Source organism: Condylura cristata, unplaced genomic scaffold (assembly GCF_000260355.1).
Source record: "Condylura cristata isolate star-nosed mole 26May11 unplaced genomic scaffold, ConCri1.0 scaffold00010, whole genome shotgun sequence".
Classification (NCBI taxonomy): Eukaryota; Metazoa; Chordata; class Mammalia; order Eulipotyphla; family Talpidae; genus Condylura; species Condylura cristata.
The window spans coordinates 5,491,385-5,515,707 of NW_004567111.1; the positions used below are offsets into that span (position 1 = coordinate 5,491,385).

Consider the following 24,323-nt stretch of genomic DNA (forward strand, 5'->3'; position numbering starts at 1 on the left):
ATTTTTCATCTCGATGACACTCCCTTTGGCTTAAATTTACACTCAGGATGCATGTTCTACACACCAAGCTTCCAGCATGCCCCACGTACTACTACGTTGAACTCATCACTGTGACTTGAAAAGTAAAGCTGGAGGGAACGAGCCTGTGGGGGCATTCGGAGGCTTCACCCCAGCCTCCCCAACTCTCAACTCACTGTCACCCTGAGAGCTTGCTCGATGCCAGCTTCGGCTTAAAATCACTGGTGGGAACCTGCCTCTACTCAGCAATCCAAGGTCTTTTCTGTGCGATGAAGTTTCAACTACACAGTGAAATATCTGTCTCCAAAACAGTCTGTTCTTCTCACGTGACTGCACATCACACTATAGCAGAGGTTGTTCCTAGGCCCCGTGTCACAGTACAAATGGTACTTGTCAGGGTCCTTGGATGTGCATGCTAAGCTTGCCACTTACTGTGCCTGAATAAATTCACAAACTGGGTCATTTCTCCGTTAAAAAAAAAAAAAAAAAAAAGGAAGTGAGCCATAATCGGCAAAATCCATATTATTATAAATACAGGAAGTACATAAATGATTCAACCGTATCTTCTCTGTTAAATCACCTTTATGACTCCAAACACGATCCGCTCCTAATGGCGTTTAGAACCAAAGAAATGCTTACACGAGGATCCCCATCCTGCCATGTGTACACTCATACTGAGCCAGAAGCAGGCTGCACACCAACACGCCTAATGTCCCAGCATTTCAGTCCTGGGAGATGCCTTAGGTGGTTTTCTAGTCTGACCCTCCCGTTTTCAATGTAAAGAAACGGACGTGCTGCGAGGTTATGTGACTTGCTCCACAGGATTAGTGACGAAATTCTCCTTTCAAGTCAGTCCCCAATTTCAATACTAACAAGCAACAGTGCTTACAGCCTGCAACCCTCCTCAGAGCTGCTGAACGAAAGGTGCCACGCAAGACAAGACACAATGTCCAGAGAAAGAGGACACCCAAAGCCTTTAGTTTAAATAGTCATTTATTTAATAAAGTCATTTATTTAATAGACCTTAATAAATATCTTTTTTAAGTGAAAATTCCTTTTTAAAGCAAAAGTAATAGCTCCTTTATTGATCGGGGGTTTGTGGCTGTGCGTGTACACCAGTGTTGCCTGCTCGCACAGCCAGGTCCCCCACCCCCGTGCAGGTCACCCCACGGCCAGGTCCCCCACCCCCATTCAGGTCCCCCCATGGCCAGATCCCCTGCCCCCGTGTAGGTCACTCCATGGCCAGCTCTCTCAATGGCTTTGCTGGTGTGTGTTGGAGGGGAGGGGGACGTGCAAACCTGACTGTCTACCACATACAACAGTGTCATGCAGCTGACAATAAAACCCTAGGATCTAAAACACAAAAGTAATTTTATTCAGCACTTTAAGCAGGTACATTTTATAACACGAATGTAAAAACCTCAAAATTCCACTTATGCCAGGCTCTACTTTCAAAATGATGTGACTCTACTTTCAAAACCTAATAACTTTTTCTGAAACACCAGTTAACAGTCGTGAACATCTATAAAAGCATTTCTATGCAAAGCACCAGAGAGCGATGAGGAGTCTTCGGTTCAGAGCCTGCCTTACAGTCTTCAGCGACTCCCTGCACCAAGCCCCGCCCTCAAAGGTGCTGGAGGGAGGGCAGTGAGCACAGAGTGAAACTAGTTCCCCTCAGAGAGCTGCTAGGGTGGCAGCGAAGACCCAGATACTGCCAACGGTGATGCAGTGTTAGAAAGGCTAACAGGGATAGTAATAAATTGTTGGATGATGACGAATTCTGCCAGAGGGTGACAGGGAGCAGAATGAAAACCAAGCAGACATGAGAAAACAAAAGCAGTAAGGGTAAGAAAGCCCCATGACTAATGGAGGAGCAGCTTCAGACGCTGGGTGGGGTCAGGTTATGAGGGAAATGAGAAAAGCAATTGGGGGAGGGGCTGTGTTGCTAGGATGTTTGCAGAGAGCGCTCCACTGCACTGTGGCCTTCGAGGAGGACCCTCCACTAACACACGAGCTCGGGAATTGGAGCCTGACGCAAGTAACTTGCTTAGTACAGCCCACAACTAACAAATGGCAGAGCCTGTAGCAAGGCGAAGCTCACACCACACACTGTTCCCAACTGCCTCGGTGGCACGTTGGAGTTGGAGTCTTACTCTCCAAGACATATATATTTAAAGACTTTTAAAGGAAGACTGGCATTTTGAGAAAGGTAACTTGTGACAAATTGCATGGAGTGCTTTCAAATTAACAGAGAATCAGTAAAAAAAAATCTAGGCAAAAGAGTAATGTTGAAACTGAGATAATAACCATAGGAAGGGAATGAACTGATGATTTATACAGGACTTCGAATTAATAAAGCTTGTGTCCTATACTATGGGCTGGGAGAGAAAAGGGGAAGATTCCCAGCCCGATGGCTGAGTAGCAGGAAATGCATTTAACTAAAACAAGAACACACTGGAGAGGGGTGAGGGGCAACTGAAGAGATGACAGCTTCTGGACACAATGGGCTCACCTCAAGTCTACAGGTCACTAGGAAAGCTGACTCTCAAAAGGTCTGAAGAGGAATATGGACCAGACTAGAAAGCTGGAAACCAAAGAAGAGAAAACCATGGCTGGAGTTGGGGGTGCAGGTAAGACAGTCCCGAGACAGAGCCTGGACTAAGCAGGAGAACAGGGTGGCAGGTGGCAAACAGAGTCAGAGAAGACCAGCAGGCAGTCACGTGCTGGGACCTAGGGGAGGCTATTTTGTGCTGTACGGTGGTCAAGAGAATTTGATGTGCTACTGAAAGGTCAAATAAGGCAAGTGAAAATAAGTCACACTTTTAGAAATAAGTGGTTACTGGTGACCTTTATAAGAGATGTTTTAGCAGTGAGGTTAACAAAATAAAAGCAGAATTAAATAGGCAGTGGAGAATTGTAGAGAGCAGATAAATTTGGCACTGATGGGAAAGAAAAAACATGATATCATGTGGAAAACACTGCAGATTTTAAAGCAAAGAATTCTTGAGGCTTTGCTAGGAACTAACAAAACATTTGCAATAGTTAAAAACTGCAAAGTTTGACTCGTTAAAGTAAAGATTTAGTGGCTCAAGTAAAGATTTAATGGAGAAAACTTCAAGAGTCTACAAAGTCATAGTGAAACTGTTTCATGATTTGAAAAGAAGAGGAATACATTCCCATTCAGGCTAAGTTAAATAGTCACACTGTCTTTCAAAGGGGATCCTATGGCTTCTGGATTAATTCAAGTTTGCAACTCAGTACAAACTAACATCAAAATATGCCTCGAGAATAAATAAAAACATCCCCACCAACTTCAAAACTGAATTAATCCCCCTTTTATGGGCCAGTTAATAGATTTCCATGAAAAAATAAATACCATTCACATAAAGATATAATGGTCATTCAACTCTGTGCAACAGGACAAAAAAAAAAAAAAAAATGGGGACAGAGCACATATCAATTAAAAGCCATCCAAGCCATGGATGAATTACTATCCATCCCCAACATTATTCTAACACAAACGCACAGCAACTTTTCAGAGCTTCGAAAAGAACCAGCCTGGGTGAGAAGTCGGGGGAGATGAATGAAGACAGGAGGCTACTGCTCCTCTGAAGCCGCATGGCCCCACTCCTGAAGGCTCTGCCACCCTCCACAACCCACCAACAGTCGGCCTGGACCTCTCAGTCTGCTACAATTCCGACCCGTGGAGCACAGGACAACTGCAACACAGAAATGTACCATCTACAGTCAAATGTCATTCGCAAGCATACGTGTCTGAAACAGCTGAAGGGTGACGCTCATGCCAACTGCTATTGCGTAAATCCCAGCAAGGGCAGCTACGCCAGTAAATATTAACAGACCAAGTGTGAAAGCTATGTATGGGTGATCCAAAGTGAATTTGATTCAAAGGACACACAAATAGCCTGAGAGTCTTCAAAAGCAAAGACTTACAACGAGGCTGACGTTAGGACACACAGAATTCTAAGCATCGGGCCTCTGGATTGCAGTGTGTCTCATCTCTCAACTGTAGCCTCAGATACTGAGCCTAGCATGCCCTGAGATCACTTGTATGTGCTAACAACTCTGGCTCAGATTCTGTTATTTATATGAACACTTGTTGTTATGTTCTGCTTATTCTAGGCTAATGTACAGAGTATGAAAGCATATACACTCTGAGTTGACCACTGCAAGCCGCTTACAAAGTTATATCCTATATAATGACATTGTTTACTCTTTGGTGGAAGTATATAGATAATATCAATTGTTAAAGACATCATATTCCGAAGCTTTGGGCATATGGCTTTCTAGTTTAATAAAATGGCGCATTTTCATGTTTCATGGTCCAACAAAATCGCACAGATAAAATTTCAGTATAAAAACACACAAAATTAATTCTATCTTCAGGATCAAAACCAGAAAAAAGTCCTTAAAGCTTCTCTAGAAGATGGAATTTCAAAGCTGAAGAAAAGAGTGAATGGAAAATGGAATGAAAGCAATGAAAATGTATGCATACACTGGCTATTTTTTAACACATAAAGTCAATTTTATTGTATCTAAATGTTTAAGCTATTCCTTGGCTGACTTTAGCGTACAGTGCTGCGTAGAGCAGACCTAAGCGGCTACAAGTCAAGTTAACCTCTGAGAGCTACTCACAACCCGGAGGGCAGATTCCTGGCCGCAGCGACGCCGAAGGAGAGCTGCACCGTCTCCACGAGGATGAGGTCGACCAGGGCCGACAGGACCCAGGAGCCCAGCAGGAAGGACTGAAACAGAGCGGACAGTTACAGGGAGGAGTTGCAGGAAGGGGACGAACATTTATTTCATTAGCACCAGCTCAAGGAGGTATGTATATACAGACATATGTTGAGTTTTTTCTTTTTTACTAAGATAGGCTTTTCAGAATAGAATAAAACCACACTGATTGCATGCACCAACCTCCATGAATCCTAACCCAAAGAAATGATATTGAGGGCCTCCCTGGTGGCACAGGGGTTAAGTCTCAGCGCTATCAACACATCCCCAGCCCTGCAGCATGAGTTGGACCCCGGCCAGGGAGTGACCCAAAGGGCCCAGCAGACCTCTGTCTCCCCGCTGCTCCCTTCAGCCGTGGATTTTCGTAGAGCTGCCTGTTCTCACCAGGTGATTTGTTTCCAACAAGTTACACTGACACTAGCAAGCAAACTAAGTTACTAGAATGAATGTCAAAATCCTAATTAAATCTGTTGTATTATCCATTCACAACAGATATTTATTATCATTGCTGTCATTACTATTACTGGTCTAAATTTAAAATTCTTCTTTGGTAATATCCATGCTCCAAATCAGAGACCGGATCATGTAATTAAAAGATAATTGGCAGGGATCATGCTAAGTGAAATAAGTCAGGAAAAAGACAAAGCAGTGGATGTTGTCACTAATATGTGGAATCCAGAGAAACCAGGCCAAGGTCAGATAAAGCCAAGGTCAAGCACTAAGCCCTGAGAGCTGACTACGGAAGAGAGGAATGCATGAGGGAAAAGGAGAGGGGAAGGGGGAGAGGCGAGGGCGGCAGGGACAAAGTGGGGGGTCCAGGGACCATGGTGGTGGGCTGTGGTGTTCTGGTGGTGGGAGAACTACCGGGAGAGCACTCGGAAGAGGAGAGGGCGGAGCTCACACTTCTAACACAAACAACGTGAAACAACGTAACCAATGTTAACTCAGTAACAAATTAAAAAGTAATTGCCCATATTGACACTGAACTTAATGAAACTATTTATAAATAAGAAAACAGAAACATTTGAAAATTCGTAAAACTCACTGCAAATTTTCTGCTTCCATATCTTCTTTCAAAGACCCTGAAGTTATAGATAAGCAGACTGCTGCAGAAAGTATCTTTCAAGTCAAGGCAAATTATTCTTCCACAGATCAGCCTCCAAATCTGGATGAGGATTTGAAGAAAAACAACAGATGACAGTAAGGTTTGTCTAGGTATCTTTCTCAATCAATTTACTGTTTACTATACATGGTTCATTTTTTCCCCTCTTATTTAAGCAAAGTAACAATGCCTAAAACCTGCAAAGGTGTTTTCCCTAAGAAATGAGCTCACGTCTCTTACCTTAAAAATTCCCATCATAGGCCCTCCCTGGTGGTGCAGCGGGTTAAAGCACAGCACTGAAAATCTAAAGCCGCTTCCACATGCGTTCAATTCCCGCCAGCCCCGGAGGTGACCACATGGCGCGGCAGACCTCTCCTGACCCGCCCGCTGCTCCACTCAGCAGTGTACTTCGACGATCTGCCTGTTCTGTTGCCCACTCTGTCTCTGGTGAAGCCTCTCACCGCCCGTGAGCCTCTGGCCTGTACCCCAGTTCTGTATGCACAAATAAATAAAATCTTTAAAAAAAAAAAAAATTCCCATCATATAGAAACCCGCAGGGATTACAATCAAGATGGGAAAAAAAATGCGCAAAATGATGTAAAAATAAACTTTGTAATAATAAAAAAAAAATTCCCATCATATAATGGCCCAAAGGTTCCTATTTTTTTTTTTTTTTTTTGCTAATTATGAGAAGGAAATGTGTTTTCCTTTAAACAACACAAATCTTCCTGTAAAAAAAAAAAAAGCTTAGGACTGTGTTTAGTAAAATTTTAAAAATTATAAACATGAGTTGGAACGAAATAGGTATGCTACTGAATAAAACAAACTTAGCTAGATATAAATCCCAAATCCTTCTGTCTGAGTTTAGGCTTATGATTGACCCACTTCACACAGCAACTAGGCACAATGCAATTTATTTATAGCAATTGTTACTAAATATCATTAGGGCGGAGCTTTTTAAATAACTGAACTTTCAGTATATTTAAAACAACTTCTGACTTGCCGGAGGAGAAACTGAGAAAAAAGACAGAAGAAAGAGTAACGCAAAGCTTTATAGTCTCAGATTTTTAAAGCTAACCCCAGGGATGTCTACAAAGCATTCTGATCCTACGTGCCCTTCACATTCCTCCGGTTAGAAGGCAAACAAGTATCAGCCCTAAAATATACACGAGTATAACCCCGCCCGTTTCCAGGACCTTTTCCCGACTCCAGACAGAAACGCCGCACCCTCCCCACCCCTCTACGCCTGGCCACCCTCATTCCACGCTGGGTGGCTGAATTTGACCACACGGTGTTTCGTACACATGTGCCGGACCGCGCCGTGCTCCACGGTGAGGCGCGAGTCCGCCCCTGGACACCCGCCTGCGTAACGCACTGGCTGCCGAGGGCACTGGGCCAGGACCCTCTCAGCCACGTTGGCAGTGCCCGCACAGCACAGTCATGCCACTGGTGTAACAAAAGCAGTAACAAAAACACACGCCAGGAAGCAGACTGTATCTGCTGTCGAAACAGTTCACCTCTGCACCCACTCCTGGCCAGGCAGCCATGGTCCTGAGCAGACTCCCCCAAACCAGCCCTTGACTGGTTCAGGGGGGCCCCTCGAGCTGACTTCACCTGCTAACCTAGCTGCACCAGGAACTGGCCACAAGTCTGTGTCAGGGTCACAGCCGGCTTCAAGGACAGGAGGCACCAGCAGAGTCAGCAACGCCCCGGGCTCACAGCAGGCCCTGGGAGACAGGCTGTCTCCCTCAGAACGCGGGGGCAGCACGGGAATCGCGCTGAGCCTCAGCAGGACTGGCGCTCTGCCAGAGGACATGCGGGCTGTCACCTTGGCGGGACAGCGGGTGCAGAGACCACGGGGCCACGCTCCATCCCTTCACAACGCCCAACCAAAGTCCTGTGCGTGGCTCACAGGAAATCTGGGGGACTGAGGAAGTAAGACTGAAGCAGAACACACCGGACTGAGAGGACTGCTTACTTATTTATTTTAGTTGAATAGACATCAAACCAGAAGTTGCACTTTTAAATAATTTGTTTTAAATAATTTGTTCTGTCACTATCCTCAAGGACACAAAGACCGGAGGTGAGCGCAGGACTGACCCGCCAGGCGGACCGTGAGGCTGACCCCGGCCCGCGAAGGCGGCCTCTGGCCTGCACTGCACGGCGCTGCTGTGCGGCCACCCAGGAACCCTGCAGCTGGAGCTCGCGAACCTGGGAGACACAAGGAAAGCCTCACCGCCTGCCTCGCCCGGCTGACCCTGCCTTCGTCAAGCTCTCACGCCCCACCTCCGACAGCCCTCCTAAGGCCTGTCGTTCTCACTGCTTCCTGAGAAAAACGCCCTCTCTCTCTCCCTGACAGAAAACTCACACCACCAAGGCTCTGTGCTGCCCCCCCCTTTGGTCACCACCCCGAGGACTCAATTCCTGTCTGACAGGGGCACCTTCGAATGTGCACTCACACCTCTGCGGCATCTCGGAGAGCTCACGGTCCTGAGCGGAGAGCAGTGATGCTGCGTCCAGGCGGTGCCCAGAGCCCATGGGGTGGTGCAGAAGAGGACACTCGTCCACCAAGCTGTATGATCCCCCCAAAAAAGCCGGTTCATGTCTCTACAGCAGTGGCAGTGACATGGCCATATTCAGGAGCCCCAAGGAATTGTTTCTGAAAACACACCAAAGCCCAGGCCTAACTGCTAGATCCTTTGACTTAGGATCAGTCAAAGGAGGGTGCAGTCCTGAGTTCCCAAAAAAAAAAAAAAAAATGATTTAAAATACATTCTTTAAGTTTATCCATAGGATTCCAACAGGCAGCCAGGTTTGAGAAACACGGCACCGTGGCAACCACAGAAAGAAGAAGCTGTCCTACGTTCTCACAGGAAGCAGTGGGAGCTCGGGGAAGTCTACCAAGCCATGGCGGCAGGGCACCAACTGGCTGCCCACGCCTTTAACGAAGGGAACGGCGGCAGGGCACGCACCGTCACGTGCACTAACGCGCCAGATTCACAGGCAAGACCCAGCCTGGGCATTTTCAAGGAGACCAGCTCCTCGATCTCAAAAGCCAGAGGCCTGCTCTGCCCAGCACCAAGACCCAAGCGGAATTTCCCACATGGTTTCACCACCACTACGAAAGTCATTCGGGGAGTCGAGAGCTGGTAGACCTGAAAGAGTTCAGATCAGCTGGCCAGCATTCAAACCGAGCAGGTTTCTGAAAAGGGTGGTACGTGGGGTGACCACGAAGGAAGCGACCGAACACGCGTCCCCACGTGCACAACACACGACTGCAAGAGACGGGCCTGCCCGGGGCGAACAGCACCTTCTGGAGAAGAGTCTGCTGGGCCGAGAATACCAGTGAGCAGCGTGAGAAAGTGTACTAGTGGATGCAGCATTAACACTAAACAGCACTTCTTACAGAGGCAGAGGGTTGAGGGATGAGCAGCAGCAGAAAAAGGCCAATCGAGGTGGGAGACCTGCCGCCCCCCGAGCGTGAGGCGGGCTCACCTGCAAGTCGTGCTTGACGGCCTGGAGGTCGTACACGAAGAACCTCTGGCAGTGGGGCAGGAGGAGGGCCAGCAGGAGGGACAGGGCGCTGGGGACCAGTAAGAGACTCTTGGACAGAGGCGCCTTGTCTGGAGGGAAAAAGAAAACCACTTTCAGAATGATTGTTCCTAAGGTTTAAAACCCCACAGCAGTGGAAAACCAGGAGCGTTCGTTCGCGTTTCTGGAACTGGAATTGAGACGACGCTGACCGACTCTGGCGTTTGATTCCGAACCTCTGCTCCACAACTCCACCGGCGGGGGGCAGGGGACCAAGGGCACGGAAGCAGGTGGGACTTGCCGGCGGGGTCTCCCTGTCTGCCGGCTGAGATGGGCACAGCGAGTTCACAGCCAGCGACGGGCACACAGTGCCTTTCAGGAAGGCTGCCAAGCTGTCAACGGGCAGAGGAGGCTATCCTACCAAGTGGACCAGCTAGCTCCTGCACACATGTGGGCTTCACCTACTTATTTTTTCTAAATGACAAAGCAGCTACAGTGTGTCGGCGGAGTTTCGCCTGCCTGCGGCGGGCTGCAGGCTCCCTGGCGTCCGGTGGGAGTCTAGTCTAGCTTCTGAGGCGTGAAGCTGCCGCTCGAGCGCTACCCTGCACAGCCCCAGCCCCCTTCGGGGCAGCTTCAGGAGCCACCTGAGCCCAAGGGGCTTCCCCTCTCTGTGCGCTTGTTCCAGTCAGGCTCATGGCGGGGCTCATGGGGTGCCAGTTGGGCCCCTCCAGTTACAGTACAGATTCCTCGATTCTCTGGTGGCCTCTGAGCCCAGCCCAGCCCCTCGCTCACAGGAAACGGTCAGACTGACGGCAAGCCCGCAGGCGGAATCACTGATGGGGACGTGCTCGGACTGAGTGTGAGGTTCACTTTAATCACACTGGAAAGAAATTTCCTGAGAGTGGACTTGCCACTTACAGTGGGCACTGTGGTTACCTCACTTGCTCAGGTATATAAAAATAGCCCAACCGTTTCCTCTCTGGAAGGTCCTGCAAACCGCTGTGGCGGAACCATGAGCGAGGTGGCCACACACCACCCTCAGGAGCAGCATGCAGGAAGCTCCGGGGCTTCCGGATGCAGACAGAGCCCCCCAACCCGCGGCTCAGAGTGCGCCCCACTGCCAGGACCCCAGGGACGCGGGGGATCACCCTAGGGTGAGCGTGACCAACCCGAATTCTGTCTTGAGTGACCTGAGCATGTTTTCTTCACCTGGAAGAGGACCTGCCTCAAAAATGTTATGAGAAAGTAAATGAAATAAAGACTGAAGGTAGGCAGAGCTGTCCCGTGGCCGAAAAAGGCGAAAAGGGCGAGCTCCTCATCATTCCACAGAGCCAGGAGAGGCCGGTGCACCCCAGAGGGCACTAGGAACCCGCTTCCTTCTTCAACTTGTGCTTCCACCGTCCCGTGACATGAGGCCCGTTCCCGCCTGCCTCCCACAGAGTCCCAGCACCGCTGCAGAAACGCCCCGGCTGGGCCATCAGTCTCCCCGGCCGCTCCCCGAGCGCCATCTCGGCCCCGCCGACGCATCCTCCGAGCCCTCTCGGCCGCTCTCCGGTTGCTCACCTCCGAGCCCCCATCCCAAGTGGATGAGGGAGGTTGGCTTCGGTGTTCTCAATCAAGGCCTAAACTCAAGAAGCGCCTGTGTGCGATCTGCACCAGCCTTGGCCCTGGGGAGCGGCGGCCAAGAGTGGACGGGCCCGTCCCTGGGGGCGCTGACAGCCTAGCTGGGAGGGAAACGGAACCCCACAGTGCACAGTAGTGTGTTACACCAGATGGGAAAACCGAGGGGAACAGACTGCGGCTCCCACCAGGGAGTTCCCGGCCTCCTTCTGGAGCCCAGGCGGGAAGGCAGCCCTAACTGCAGGCTACGTGACTCAAGATGGTGGAGCTGAAGGCACGTGGGGCAGACCTGCCAGGAGACCCAACAGAGGGGACCCCTGAGGACCCCGACTTCATGGGCCCCAGGTAATGCAGGCTGGGTGCCAGGGCAGCGCTGCTTGGCCATGTGGAGTCGTGAGGAGGCGAGGTGGGGGCCGTGGGCCGTGCAGATACCGGGGGCGGGTGGTGGGAACAGAGGAGCTGCAAGTGCTCTGAGCAGGAGCACGGTCAGCGTGACCTCGGAGCCCGCCCTCTGTCTGATGTAGCGGAGGGGCCCAGACCCGGCTGGAACCCTGGCAAGACACCAAAGTGGGGTGCCCTGTGTGACAGGCGTGAATGCAGGCGTGAGGAAGGGCTACAGGGACTGCGGCCGGGGATGCGGGGACCCGGCGGCAGGCCTCGCTCAACGCTGAGCACACGAAAGCGTCTCCAGTAGAGGTGATCCCTCTCACGTGAGAAAGCCTACTCGGGGTTCAGCCCAAAGCACGCGTCATGGATATGCACAGAGCTCTTGCGACAAAGGAGCCCTCACAAGCTGTTTTAGGACTAAAAGACCAGAAACAACTTGAAGGCCCAGTAGGAAAATGGGTAAGTCATATTCTAGCCACAAAATAGAAAAATAATCAATTTTCAAAAGGAGGTGGTAGAAAAATACTCATGCCTTGGAAAGACATTTCCAAACAGAAAGTGCAAAATATTTCTAACTGTGTCATTAAAACCATTCAAACAGTGTATGACATGTGGGTCGTTTTTATGTAAAGCATCAAAATACTTATGTGGCTGTCTCTGAATGCTTTGTTGATGGGAGACGCCAATTCTTATCTAAAAAGCTGCTCCAGAATCAGTGCCAGTTTTCAGCTCAGTGTTCATGCAGCAAAAAGGGCACCAGACCCCTGCACTGACACAGGTGGGTCCCAGCCACCTCTGGCCTCTGCGCGCGGGCCAGGAAGTGGTTCACATGTGAAACACCCAGGCAGCCATCAGAGGGAAGTGCAGAAGTCACTTCTCTGCAAAGGTCCTTCCAGCTTTAAAACAGGGATGTTACCAATTTTGAGAATAAGATGGACAATGCAGTCACCACACCCTGAAAAATACAAAACACTACAGCAACGATGACAGAAAACGCCAAAGCTGCAGGTGTTTCCTTTGGGTCACCTGCCTCTGGCATGAGGGCAGCAGTCACTTCTCTGTGGCAAGGGCCAGCTCTGGCAACTGTGTAGCACCCTAAAATGATTATCGCAGTGCACTGACCTGCACTATGCCAGGTGCCAGGCTGAGCAAAAGCACGTTCGGTGCAAGGGCCAGGCCAGGGCACACTCACAGGGACCTGGGGCAGTTCCCTGTCTGCAGGTGTGTGTGTGGGTGTGGGGCGAATGGGCTGCGAGAAGTTAAATAACGTGACCAAGGTCACAGCTAGTTAGTAGAGGCACTGAGATTTGAACCCAGTTTTGCCTGACTCTTAAAAGGAAATGTTCTCCTAACATGGGACGAGGAAACGCGTGTCCACACTTACCTTCAGTCCTGCACACGAGCCTCTAGCTAAACACAGAAACACCACATGACCCCATAGATTCGCTCCCACTCTGTACCCAAGGGAATAGTGTGCTGAAACAACCTGCACACTTGTGACACCCCCCTAGCAAGCCAGGGGAGGGAGGAAGCACCCCTGGGCACGGCCAAGGCCAGATGGGCCAGCCTGAGAACATGGTGCCCAGCGAGAGTCACTGGAGAAGACGCCGCACATCACACGATCCACGGCCCCACGGACGCAGAGTGTCCACAATGTCACAATCCAGGGCGACAGGAAGCAGGGAGTGGGGGAGGGGGGAGAGGGAGTTGAGGCGGGAGACCCAGGGACCCGTCGAGTACAGAGGCTGGTCATCAGCAACCCGCACAACCGTGTGAAGGTCCCAGAAGGCAAGAACCACACACTTCAAAATAGGCCGAGTGATAGATTTATGTCACGTGAATTTCACCTGAATAAAAAGAGGCACTTTTCTCAGGCTGAAGACATGAACCACAGGCCCTGCAAAGGCTAGCCATGTGGGCTGTCACCAAGCATCTCAGCTGGAAAGAGGCAGGGGTGTGGTGGTGGGTGGGGGACAGATGCTGTCACCCCCACACATCAGCCACGTCAAAATACATTCGTCAAAAACCCCAGTGTGGTTCACACCCTCAAGAGGGGCCGCCAGTTGCTACCATGTCGTGTTCTTATTTCTGCCTCCTTAGCAACTGGGTGCACTTCTCAGGGTTCCCACAAGACTGGTGTGATCAGGTGTCTGACAAGTCACCTCAAGTTTTTCACCAGAAGAGGGCTGAGCCGGAAGCACGTGCGGAAGTCCAAGAGGTCCCAAGTTTATTTTTGTTGAGCCCAATTCCTACGCGGCCCGGAAGCACCATGCTGCCGGCCACCCCGAAGCCGCCCTGGCCCCTAAGGCCCTGGGAGCACGCAGTGCCCGGCGCCGGCTGCCCTGACCGCGCCTCCTGCAGGTCGCCAGGCTGGCAGGGTGCCCAGCTCGCGAGGGATGCCAGCGAACACTTGCTACTGGACCAGCTCCTGCACAGTTTACTGGGAAAATGGACAGGTGGATGAGGCCTCTATGGACGCCTTTAGGCACAACAATGTATTCTACATCTAAAATATTTAGACAGTCTGAAATATGGGTTATGGGGGGCAAAACCAACAAGCAACCAAAAAGCAGTGCCAGTTTCAAAGGCAGTCCTAAGCCAGCCAAATGCAAGGGCTCAGCGCCAGGCGGGTGTGCCCACCCCAGTCGCGAGCAAGGCCACGAGGGGTCTGTGCGTCGACACTGTTCTCGCGACACTCGCGCACACACTGGGTGACTGGGGTTCACCTTCTTGGGGGGAGGCGATACAAACGTCACGGAGAAGTGGCAACTAGATGAGGCATGCAGTGACGGTGAAACAAAAATGTCAAAAACCAAAAGAAGTGAAAGCAACGTATTATGTCTAAATACAGGATAGGTCATTCGACACTAGAACAACTATGACAAAGGGAGTCAGGAAGTTTGCTGGAGCGTTCCAGGCCCATGCAATCAACTGTCAGAGAAAAGAACAAGTAATTTTAAGAAGGAAAATGATGGTGAATGGCCAGGATATCTGTGGTAAGCGCCAGTGGCCAGGCAGGAAGGGGCAGGGGCGTGAAGCCAGGTGGTGGCGCAGGCTGGGTGGACAGGAGTCAGGGGACAGTTCAGCCCTGGCTGCCAGAGCGTCCCCTCGAGATGGAGAAACCCGGTCTTCGTCTGCAGTGTCCACCCAGCAACGCCTCTCACTCAGGGCGACACACGGCGCATCTGTGTGGCTGTGTCCGAAGGCCGGCCTGCAGCGCCCCCCCGAGCAACGCTGAGGAGAGGCCACGCAAGGGGGGGCGGAGGGGCTGTCAGAAATCGCCTCAGGACAAGCCAGGGAGGCTTCAGTGAGGACTCTGAATCAACCCAGAGCTGACAGTAAGGAAACCACAGCTGCAAAGCCAGCACCTGAGCGTCTGAGAAGACGACAGGAGGGGTCACCTGCTCGGAGATGCCTGATGGAGGCGGCCTGGTCTGTTCCGGGGAAAATGCAAACAGAACAGCTCCCTGCAAGGCAGAGACACCGAGTCCGATTTTACAGCTTGACCACCCAGGAGCTCTCCCCTCGGACCTGGTGGGAAAGCAAAGAGCCAGCGGGACCCGTCAAGTCTGCACAAGTCTCTCAGCACTCTCTGCTGTCAGCAGAGGTGCTACTAACCGCCTCTGACCACCAGCCTCGAGCTGGCTAGCAGCCGGGGACGAGAAACCCTGCTGAAGCGCTCTGTGCACTGGAAGGACTCCTGAAGGGATCCAAGAATGCAACAAAGCCAAAAAGGCGGCCAGACAAAATTCCAGTTCATGGTGGTATCCTGCACCTGCCCACTTTTTCTCCCTTTCAATAAGAGAACCCTGAGAACACCAGAAAAATGCCCCCTTCCAAAGGGGAAGGGAACTCACGGACAGGAGCCGCGTCCTGGTCAGGGCATGAGCAGCTAGAGGAGCCGCTCCAAGGCGCCTCCCCTGGACATCAGCATGATTCAGAGTGCCCATAAACTTCCTTTCCCTACGGCGCCACAAATTTTTGCTAAGCCCCATTTACCTAGCCCATTGCTAATACTTTTATCACCTTATTATGAAACATAAATTAGACATAAACAACTTTATCAAATTCAAAATATATAGGACCTGCCTCCTGTCCTGTTCAAGAGAAAGGAGTCGCTCTTGGAGGGGATTTCAGACTAGCACCACCAAGACTTTCTCTCTGATGGAATCAGGATGAGAAAGTGAAAGGGGCGTCGCTCTCTTCCGTTTGCTGGCCCCAGTGGGCTCCGGGCTGCAACGGCCACAGCGGCAGCTGCCTGCCACCCACAATCCCGCAGACCCACGCGCTCTAGGTCTTCCTCACACAGCCACTTGTGCCACCGCGCCAGCTGGAAAGGGCTCTCTCCCAAGACAAAGTGCAAGAAACCTCGCCAGGACAGGACTTCCTTAGGGAGGGCACGGAGAGGTGGGGAGGTCTGAGCAAACCCAGGAAAAAGCCCGGGGCAACTTCGAACTTCGGGGTAAGAGAGGTGGTGGGCAGGACGTCAGCAGAAGGCAACTTAAGTCAGAGTAAACAAGAAAGAACAGTGCCCTACATCAAATCAACCCACAGGCACCGCAGATGGCAGACAGCGAAGGGAAGACACACGCTGCGTGCAGGTGCAGAGCGCGAGAGCTGGGGGCGTGTTTCGGGCGGGTCTCTCATCTTCATGGCGGGGCCTACTGCTGTCGGTGACAAGAGTGAGGGCTCTTGTCCAGACTGCAGCTCACAAAGGGACCATTCAGGGGTGACCAGATCAAAACTAACTGGAGAAGGAGAGGCTGGTGGCGCTGAGGATTTTTCATCTTTCATCATAGGGAACCTAGAGACAGACTTGGTGTTGACAAGTCAACACATACAGAAGTAACTGCTTAAAGCTATATAGAAGTAAAGAAAAAGGAACTTAAAAGTGGCGACTCCTGGCCCTCCCTGGTGGCGCAGTGAGTTGAAGCACAGCTCTAAGAAGCTAAAGCCACTTCAGCATGAGTTTGATCCCTGCGCTAGAGGTGACCCACAAGGCGCGGCAGAACTCTCCTGACCTCCCGCTGCTCCCCTCAGCAGTGTGCTTCTTTAGTCGGCCTGTTCCGCTCCCCACTCTGTCTGGTGAAGCCAGACCCTTGCACCTCTGGCCTGTACCCCAGCTCTGTAAGCATAAGTAAGTAAATCTTTAAAACAACAAAAAAGTGGTGACTCCTGGTTAGAATTTATATCTTATCTTTACTTGATTTCTTTACCCTGTGCATGCTCTGCTCTTTTAGTGGATACACACACACATTTACAAATTCACAGGGGAAAACAATTTACAAGCATATCCTGTAAGATGTTGGGATTGAAAAGGAGAGAAATTTTCATATACACTTTCTCCTCTTCTGAGCAGTCTGAATTTGTATGGACAGTAATATCTTCATAATTAGAAAAAAATAATAAATACTAGATGATGATTTAACAGACCTCAGGAGGTCTAGGCCTTAACAGAAAAAAAAAAGGAAGAATCTGGCCAAATAAAATGTATGGGTTCAATCCCTTTACCTTAACTTAATGCCGTAGGTAAAACATCATGAATAAAAGTTAAAAGGAACTGACAAGTGGCTAAGATATTGGCAACACACATCAAGACAAAAGCTAATGCCCTGAGAGTTTCGCGGGCAACCTGCTCCAAACCGAAGGAACATGGAAAACGGCCTCTCCCAGAGGCAGCATCAAGGCCACGGTGCGGCGGTGAGCGACCCAGCCTCTAGTCCCTTGCCACCGTGAGAATGACGTGAGGCCGGAGCAGGTGAACTGTGGGGACACCCCCGAAGGGCCACAAACGCTGCCTGGCGCACAAACAAGACACCGACCCAAACCCCCACCCAGATGCCAGGGAGAAGACAGGGAAGCGGAAGGACAAGCGCGGCAGAGAAGCCGCAGAGACCGCGGGGCCTCTCCTGCCAGCTGCTGGTTGCCAACTGCCAACCTTCACTGGGTGGAAATGGGGAGTCTGCCCTTGGAGTGAAGGCTGGGGTGTTCACTAGTACCCTGAACGGGCGCGTCAAACTTTCAAACTGAGCCTGAGCTCTGGGGCCGCTGTTCCCCGAGACTGCCGCCGACCCAATGCGCCCGCCTCTGCCACTGGGCGCTGTGCCCCCCCGCAAAGTGGCGGGGCCGCTGGAGAGGGGCGGCTCGCGGGGCCATCAGCAGTCGCTCAGTTCATAACTCAAGGTGAATACAAGGTCAGAGGCCTTGCCGCCTCTTCATAAAGGCAAAGTGTCCCAGCTGAGTACGTTCCAAAGAGCCAGAAGACACAAAAGTAAAGGTCTGCTTGACCGTCTCCCACGAGGTGAGGACTCAACACACTGAATATGACATCGAGAGCGAAGGTGCCAGTCACATCTCGGCCCGCTCTGCGCTGCCAGGGCATAATCCCTGGCCAGCGGCATAATCCCTGCAGCACACGCTGGGGACAGGCCATCGGGGCCCTGGGGCCATGGCTGATATGGGGTGAGGGGGTGGGCCCTGAAAAGCCCAGCCATCAGGGCTCCCCCACCTCGGGAATGAGGTGGATGAAGGTGCCAGCGGCAGACACCACCAGGTCCGGTGCACCGAGCCCCCCGAGTGACGCCGGCTCCAGGCAGCCTAACTGATGCTTTGTGTCATAACAGCTCACGCAAGGAGAAGCCCAGCTCGGGTGAAAGCTTGCTTCTTCTCACTCTGATAACCTCTAGCCCCATGCTGTGACCTCAGTCAGCAGGACACCCCGGTATCCACAGCACATCAGTCGTCAGGGGGCTGAGTCCAGCTGCATCCTCCTTGCCCACTTTAGGGCCTCAACAAGCCATGGAAAATCTTCCCTGGGAAGAAACCGATGGCCGTGGATGCCAAGCCAGTGGCCTCTGGGGGTCAGAAGGAAACTCAGCGGATGTAGTCAGGAGGTAGGAAGAAAACCGGGGACATGAGGGTTTCTGTTTTGTTTTTTTGTAAAAAGGCAAGGCATAAAGAATTTTATAAGGAAATGTGCACAGAGAAAATTCTCTGGGCTGCAGACTGACGCACCCATCAGGTGCGCTGGTCACCTGTTCAGGGCAGGTGAGAGGTGTAGTGGGCAGAGCAGGCTGCAGTGAGCCCGGGCAGCGCCCCACGCAGTGGGGGGAGTGCCGCGGGGCAGATTGTCAGGGGAGACCAGCACACGGGGTTTCAGAGTGAGAGCGGGGCAGTGGGGACACCTTCACGAAGGCTGACCAGGTAGATGAGAAGAAACCAGACAGTCAGCAGCTGGGAACCAGAGGGCGGCGTCAGGGTTTTTAAGAAGACACAGGAGAAGGATCCAGTGCTTGATCCTGACCACTTACTACTACAGAATTCTCGGAGCTTTACCCATGTCAACTCTGAGTCTTCACAACAATCCACTGAAACAGGTAATAAGGGATCTCCTTCGTGATTACCACGGGAGTCTGCACAGAGCCCGCCTAAGCACCCCTGGAGAAAGCACCCGCTGGGCACAGGTGCCCGGCTCACGCTCTCAAATGAGCCAGCTCACTGCTGGCTCTTGAAAGGGCAGCAAACAATGAGTTAAAAACAGGTGTGGGGGGTGGGCCCCTCAGGAGAAGGGTGCTTCATTTCAGATTGCAGGAAGGGAACAAAGTCTGCATCCCTGACAAACTCCAATGCAGCCCTCAAATCGCAGCTCAAATGTCAGTGCTCCAGCAAGAAGCCTCCTGTCCAAGGGGATTATAAGCAGGTTACAGCAAGCACGCGCCCCGCTGAAAGCCTGGCTGTTTGGAACAGGTTAAGAGAAAGGTGCAGTAGTCTTGGGGACAGGAAGAAGGGAGGAAGAGCAAGGGGAGATGGCTGAACCCGAGAAATGTAACTAAGAAACCTGGCAAGGACGTGGCTGGGCGAGACCCCACAGGTTAGGGCAAGGTGGGGGCTCTGCGAGGTGGGCCCAGGAGGATGGCGCCAGGTCTCCAAAAGACAGGGTGAGAATGCAACGCTGGGAACACAGCACGGAACCCAGATCAGTATGGACGATGCCAGAAAGGGACTGCTAACTGCAGACAAGAAGGATCAAGAGCCTGGCGGTCAGGCGCTGGGAGAGGGGGAAGAAGCTGCAGGGTTTTGTTTGCACGGAGAGGGCAGAAGACCGCTTCCTCCTAGACACCACCTCCACCTACCTTGCTGCCTCCTTCTCTAGCCCTCAGACACTGGAACTGCCTATGGGTTGCCACTCAGGCCCGTGGGGCACCTCGCTCCCAACTAAACCCATGACCGGTCCAGCGCCTCTCTCCAGGTGTCCCCTGGGTGTCTCTGCGGAATTTCCCAGCCCTCTGACACTAAACATGTCCAGTGCTGACCTCTACGCCGCAGCGAGCTCCTCCTGTGAGCTCCAAGTGGGCAGAGACGCCTGTGTACCCTGTCAGCGCTGCTGCCCTCTCAGCCCACACCCAAGACTTCGACAGTCTGCCTGTCTCACCTCTTCTGAATCCTCCTGCGGTCCTGTCCACCCTCACCGCTCCCCTCCTCAGCACTTCTCTGCCCCTCCTGCTGGCTGTCCTCCTGCCTTGATCTACAACTGTCCATTAGAAGCTCCCAGACTTCTGATGCCCGCATTAGCCATTCTGATCTGACTCTGACCCTCCAGGGATGGGACCCAGGAGTCTGGAAATTCAGGAAGCTCCTGGGTTGGTATTTTTTGCTGCCAGGGCACAGGAAATAGTTGGAAAACAAAGCTCCGGCCCCAGCCATAAACTCCCATCCTCCCTCCCCTGCGGGGTGAAGTGCCCCCTCCTCCGGTGGCTTCGCTGCTTCCAGATTTTGGCTCTTCCTTCCAGTTTTGTTGGGGAGATGCCTGGGCCCCTCCTCCAGCTCCTCTAGGCTCCTCCGGTCAGGTTTGTCCCCCATCTCCTCTCCCTGGCCTCTCAAGGATTTCACCTCTGCACCCCCTTATGAAGTGCTCACTCCAGCCACAATCCACAGCGCGCCGCTCACTCACGACCTCTTGTCTCTGCCAGCCCCTGCCCGGGCTGCCCCCACCCCTCAGACGCCTCTGTCTGACAACTCATACTGAACCCTTAAAAATCAGCTCAAATATCACTGACAGGGGTGCCCTCTGCCATCACCCCTCTTGCAAGAACACACAGCAACCACGTGAGCTCCGTGAGGGCGGCGGTGCCAAGACACCTGGAGGACCTGAGGCCGGCGAGGCTGGCGCAGCCCACCTGACGCGCGACCCACGCGAGAGCAAGGGAGCACTTGTTAGTAAAGGGACTGTGGATGGCCCGAGAGAGCCACGCTCAGCAAAACGAGCCAGACAACACAAGACGGGCCCCAGCAGACCGCACTACCATGCGGCAAGTAGAGAAAACAGGAATGAAATACAAAAAATAAACTTCTGGGTGACATAACCAGCTAGCAGTTACTAGAAAGGAAGAGGGGGCGGCGGTCCATTGGCAAAAGGGGCCAATGGGAGAAGGAGCAATGTGGGCTGGTAGAGGTGACCTTAATGCAGCAGAGACACGCATGGAGTCCCCAGGACAAACACCTGAAACGTATGGTATAGTGGGCTGTTGTTTAAATTTTAAATAAAATAGGCCCTCCTAGTGGCGCAGTGGGTTGAAGCACAGCACTGAGAAGATACAGCCACTTTCGCATGAGTTCGATTCCCGCCTGCCCCGGAGCTGACCCATATGGCGCGGCAGACCTCTCCTGAGCCCCCTGCTGCTCCCCTCAGCAGTGTCCTTCGTCCATCTGCCTGTTCTGCTCCCCACTGTCTCTGGTGAAGCCTCTCGCCACCCCTCAGCCTCTGGCCTGTACCCCAGTTCTGTATGCACAAATAAATAAATCTTAAAAAAAATTTAAATAAAATAAGAATAGATGAATGTAACAAATGACATGCCTATTGCTCAACCCACACTTGAGTGACAACCCCAGTCTATAAGAATCTAAAATAAGTAATTCCCAAGCACACCCAGTCATCATGCATGACCTAGCACCCAGTAACTGAGCTTCAAAACATGATCACAGATGCCCATCCCTTGATTTATTGCCCGGGCGGCACCAGCTTTCTGCAGCGCCTGGAAACGCCCCGCTGCAGCTGAGCCAGTGTTCCCACTGCTGTTCCCTTCTGCGCATTTCTCAGCCAACTCTGACCTGGCTGCCCCTTCACTGTGAAAGGTCTTGGTTCACATGTCACCTTCCTGGCTATCTTTCCTGACCATGAACCCCACGCAGCTATCCATCACAACCTCGAAACCCCATCTCTGCCATTCTCTCCATGGTCTTCTCCACACTTAGGGGAAGTGACGCTTGACGTTTTGGAGGCTGCTATCCTTTACCTGCTGTCCACATGCATGAGCAGTATGGGGCTCACAGACCTTCTCAATCGCCACCTGAATGAATGCGCGAACGAACAGGGGAGAGAGGAAGCTAGTAAGTGGGACATTAAACCAGCATCATCTACTCGTCACAGGTGGAAGAAACACGTAAGTGACAGGACATTATGGGGAGGGATGTCCCTGGAAAAGAGAATGTTACTGCCCACTCCCTGGAGGCAGGCAGGGGAAGACAGATACATTTCTCAGGACATCTAAGATCCGAATGCTCCTGATGGAAAGGAAGCTGCTCCTTTTTCTGCAGGTAGCCTTGAAAGAAAAATTTTATAGCAAGAGCTCTTACCCAGACTTGCCAAAAGAGCATTTCTGGAAAAACCCATGCCTAAATGCTACCAGAGTTGCTGCAAACATAGGGATCCAGACTTGCTCAAGGTTCCCTGCACAATTCCAGGCACACAACAGGTGCCTAACAATGCTTGTTAAAAAGATAAAAGAGCACAGGAAGTCCGGCCTTCTGAGGAATGGCCATTCATCAGCTTTTTAGATTATCAGGTGAAATGGCCTCACAGGAGGGGAGCCCTACTCCAGTATGACTGGTGTCCTTCAACCAAGAGGAAGGAGCATCAAGCTGAGCACACATGGGGAAATACCACATAAGGACACAGGGAGAGGGTGGGCAGATGCAAACCAAGAAGGGAGCCTCAGAAGAACCCAACCCAGTGACACCTACATCTTGAGCTAGATGAGCACTTTCTTTACAGACACCAGGCAAAATAGCTGCCCCGCCCCCCATCTCTCCCTAGGCAGCATAATGGCTTCTAGAACTCCATAAACTGCCACCCTGTGCTACAGGGACAAAATAACACCTTCCCCAGCGTCACCCCGTAACAAAGGTGAAAAAGCTTTGCCAATAGAGTGGCCAGTACAGTTAGTAACCAGAAACAGATGTCTCTTGACTTTTTAAAGTCAACAAGGACAGCTAAACATGCTCAAAGGGCAACTAAAATTGAAGAGTTCTACCATTAGTTCTCTGTGTGATCCCAGGAAAATCACATCACCTTCTTGAGTATCAGTTTCATCAACGGTCATCATGTTCTTGATCCAGAGTAGTTTGGGTTACTTAGCTAGTACTTGTAATGTTCTCTGAGGCTAATGTTTGAAGGACACCATGAACAATTAACTAGGAAACAAGGGAAGTCATAAGTTCCACTTCAAAACCTGAGATGTGAGGATGATTTGAAATATCTGTGGCTCTGATATTAGCTCAGTTTCTCGGTTTTCTTAGAAAAAGATTCCTAAGAAATCCGATGATCTGCACAGCAGATTATTTATAGCTACAAATGTCAACCTCCTATACACTCTGGCAAGATTAACTTCCCCAGGATAGAGACGTGAGAGACCTGAAAGACAGACCGTGACAGACCGACCGTGACAAGCAACTGTAAAATTATGACTGTTCCCAGCAGTTCACTGTGGCTGGATCCGTGCCTAATCCGTTGCTGTTTAATTCCCATGCAGCCTACCTGACCAAAAGGCAAGCCAACGCTTTCAGCCAGAAAAATTAAGCAGTCTAAAATGCCACAAATACGCTGACCACCGCTGACACTCCAGGAAAATATCACAGCAACACACAGTAGCCATATCTTCGCTCTAGTGCCAAAACGACTTCCTAACTTCCTTCCACTTTGAAGTATTCGAATCAGTTTTTGTTTGTCTAAAACGTTTTAAGGGAGACTGAGAAAGAAAGAAATCTAAGCAAAACTGAGGGGTCATCTCCCGAAGCAGAGGCTGGGAATGCCATGTGGGGGAGACCAGATCGGTCCCTCCGTAACCTAAATGAATGGAGCAAGGTGACTGTGAAGGGGGACGGGCGTCCAGCATCGCCTCCACCTGGACGGCCTTTCCTTTCCGCCCCGCACAAGTGCGTCCAGGGATGGGGCTCGCCCCGGGGCCCCCGCCGGGCCCCAACAGCCCGGTCCACCTGCAGCAAGCAGCCCCACGAGCCTGGGGCTCATGGGAGGTGGGGGTGGGAGGTCCAAGGACGGGCGGAGGGACTTGGTTCCCACTAGCCCACGCAGAGTGAGATTGGGGGTGGTGCTCGCGGTCCCCCACTGGCAGTAACCATCAAGGTTCGGGCGCCGGGGGTGGAGGGTCGGCCCCCAAACCTCCTGCAAACCCGAGGGTCCCCTGTGCCCCCGGTCTCTTCAAGGGGGTGCCCAGGGCGGCATGTACGGGGCAGGCAGGAAGGGGCGGCCGGTACTCACAAAGCCCACTGGAACCGGTGCTGGTGAACATGGTCCCGCCGGACCCGGAGCCCCCGCGGGGGCACAGGGGGAGGTGGAGGGAGCCGGCGACGGCGCAGGCGCACTGGCGGTTTCGCCCGCTCGCACCCCGGGGGCTGCGGAGGAAGGGCGCATGCGCGGCCCGTGGGCCGCCCCGCCCGCGCCGTCCCTTCCTGCCGACGGAGGAAGTGCGTGCGCACGCCCGCCTGCGCGTCCGCGCTGTCCCCGACGGCCGCGGGCGCTTCTCGGGAAAGCAATGGGCGACCCCTGGGCGTCGCGCACTAGTCTCAGTGCCGCCCTCACGTCCCGGCGAGCGGCGGGAGGAACGGGGTCCTTCGGGGC

At 52.1% G+C, this 24,323-nt stretch overlaps 1 protein-coding gene across 2 annotated transcripts in view; it reads right to left on the reverse strand.

Annotated features, from left to right (window-relative positions):
• UBAC2 (UBA domain containing 2) overlaps nt 1-24,088 on the reverse strand; it is a 111,535-nt gene extending 87,447 nt beyond the window's left edge. For both annotated transcript variants that reach the window (XM_012723284.1, XM_012723283.1), the window contains exons 1-4: nt 23,964-24,088; nt 9,368-9,495; nt 5,816-5,935; nt 4,672-4,781 (exon numbers count right to left, since the gene is read on the reverse strand). In XM_012723284.1, coding sequence (XP_012578738.1) covers nt 4,672-4,781; nt 5,816-5,935; nt 9,368-9,495; nt 23,964-23,994 — 389 coding nt within the window. In that variant the 5' untranslated portion in view covers nt 23,995-24,088. The remainder of the gene's footprint in view (nt 1-4,671; nt 4,782-5,815; nt 5,936-9,367; nt 9,496-23,963) is intronic.
• Nucleotides 24,089-24,323: the final 235 nt, after the last annotated feature.